Source organism: Montipora foliosa, chromosome 13, assembly GCF_036669935.1.
Source record: "Montipora foliosa isolate CH-2021 chromosome 13, ASM3666993v2, whole genome shotgun sequence".
NCBI classification, from domain to species: domain Eukaryota; kingdom Metazoa; phylum Cnidaria; class Anthozoa; order Scleractinia; family Acroporidae; genus Montipora; species Montipora foliosa.
In genome coordinates this window covers 34,286,105-34,288,604 of record NC_090881.1, presented here as the reverse complement: position 1 = coordinate 34,288,604, position 2,500 = coordinate 34,286,105, and the positions used below count along the sequence as shown (strand labels likewise).

At 40.8% G+C, this 2,500-nt stretch overlaps 1 protein-coding gene across 1 annotated transcript in view; it reads right to left on the bottom strand.

Annotated features, from left to right (window-relative positions):
- LOC137981502 (uncharacterized) overlaps positions 1–2,500 on the bottom strand; it is a 36,390-nt gene that overhangs the window by 3,712 nt on the left and 30,178 nt on the right. The window contains exons 8-9 of the mRNA XM_068828600.1: positions 2,050–2,193; positions 900–1,020 (exon numbers count right to left, since the gene is read on the bottom strand). Of these exons, the coding sequence (XP_068684701.1) occupies positions 900–1,020; positions 2,050–2,193 (265 nt within the window). The remainder of the gene's footprint in view (positions 1–899; positions 1,021–2,049; positions 2,194–2,500) is intronic.

The following is a 2,500-nucleotide window of genomic DNA, read 5'->3' as shown; positions in this document are numbered from 1 at the left end:
GATTGCAAAATTAATTCCCAATTGGTAATTACACTTCCAGGGCATTGTTTCCTTTTCCTACATCAGTGCTTTCAGTTGTTTCAATAACAATGAAATTAAAAGGGCTGAAATGACAGTTTGCCCATAAGCAGAGACATGAAACTCTCCCTTTAAACATACCACACACTAGCTATTCGAAAAGACCAAAGCACGGAGTTCCCGGTGTTATTGTCTCTCAGTAATTAGCCACTATCAAAAATACCATAATACTCTTTGTTTGTCCCTCCAAAATTTTGCATAAGGATTGTTTCCAGTTTCTCTTGGGAACATTGTTAAGTCCCAAAAGAAAATAAAAACAATGCTTATGCAAAATTTTGGAGGGACAAACAAAGAGTATTGCGGTATTTTTGATAGTGGCTAATTGAAAACTGTGTAATAGCAGTCTGAACCGGCAAAATCCCCCAAATAGAATTGTAAATTAGGCCTGAAAAGCTCCGAGGGGAGTGACTAATACATGTACCTACTTTACAAAAACGTGAAAAGCGTGCAGGGTCAATGATATTGCTCGATAGATCCATTCCATTTTAGTTTTTCTCTTTCTTTCTTCCGGCCTTTTTTTCTTTTTCGCTTTCGTCTACGTCGTGGTTGGCGGCGTAAAGACCCGCCCAAACGGATGCAACAACTCCCAAAGGAGTTGATGGTTCTGCAGATGTTGGATGGTGTTGGAAGTTGTGTGCAAAACGGACGCAAAAACTCCCAACAAAGTAAGGACGTGCAGTGTATTATGGGAAGGATACTACCCATAAGACTTTGTAAAATTCGGCTGCCATCTTGCTGAGTAGCTATCTCCATGACCTTATGTAATGCGCGCGCGTGGCCCCAACAATGTAGGAAAAGCTGTGCAAACGTATACAACATACCATCTAAAACCTGATCTGTGTAATCACTGAAGTAAAGTGATGAGCCATCACCAGCCAATTGACTCAACAAGTGCTGCAGGAACAAGGCATCAAGGAAATGATCTTTAGCAAACAAAGAAACCTGCAAAGACCAAAGGAAAAAGACAAACAAAGATTTATCATTCGATACATTTTTTCTTTCGTCTCAATGGAGGACAACCCGCTACGAGAGCTGCAGATAACTGCCAGCAAATGAGAGTTTGGTCATGCGTATTAACATCTAACTGTGATTTGCTGCAAATGCAAAATTTATTGTGATCTTATGTAATTTTATCTACGCCTTTCTGTATCAAACGCGAAATTTTCTGGAAATGATAAACAAAACTCGACGAATCTAGCAAAATTGCTAACGAATCTCAAAGTGCTCAGTAGCCTAAAATTCTTGTTTAATTCCCACAGTTTGGACGACATTTTGGCAATGTACAAAAGGAACAATTTCAGCCTTTCTTCTACCAATAAAATTGTGCGAACTCCTTAGACACTGACTGGGTCAATCACAGTGACCGGCGCAAAAAAATTGCCTGCGGCAATTTGAAAGAGCAGACTCAATTTCTGGAAAGCCCAACCTCCTTTCCAGGGTCTCTCTTCTCTTCTTCCTTTGTCGAGGCAGGGAAGTACATTTTTTCAGTAGCCTAAAATTCTTGTTTAATTCCCACAGTTTGGACGACATTTTGGCAATGTACAAAAGGAACAATTTCAGCCTTTCTTCTACCAATAAAATTGTGCGAGCTCCTTAGACACTGACTGGGTCAATCACAGTGACCGGCGCAAAAAAATTGCCTGCGGCAATTTGAAAGAGCAGACTCAATTTCTGGAAAGCCCAACCTCCTTTCCAGGGTCTCTCTTCTCTTCTTCCTTTGTCGAGGCAGGGAAGAGAGGCCCTGGGAACGAGGTTGTACCAAGCCTAACTGACTCTTTTCTGAGTCAAGAGAGGCTCCGCTGACAGGTTTGAACACGACGGTTTTTCGCATGTCGTTGGCTCGAGTCCGGAATGGGACTCTAAATCCCATTTCCCCGTTGTTAAGCAACTAAATTATCATCTTTCACAAGAGCACGCTACAACATGATTATTATTGACAGTTGCTAATGACAATGTGTTCATGATAGTTACCTTCTCAATCTGTTTGTTTCTGTTACTCTCTGCTATATCACGCCACAACTCAATTATCACTTGTCGTAACTGAGGTTGTATAACTTCATCGATGATGCCATTGATTACATCATCATCTTTGACTTGCTGTATCGCCTCGAACACCTACAGCGTAAGAATTTAACTCATGTGAATGCATACAATGATTTCCACATTCATGCGCAAGAGCGGTGCATCTACCAGTAAATAAACCACATGGGGCAACAATTGCAGGATTCAATTTAAGCCCTTCACAATCTGCATTTTCGCTATACGGTGATCTTACACGAACCGATTTGATAACACAACAAAAGTTTTCTGATGTAACATGGCGCACAGGTCGATTTTTAAAGCAACATTTTGTTATGGCAACCTGTTGCAGGTTTTTGAAGCGCTTTCAAAAACCTGCAACATTGCTGCCCGAATTTTGTTT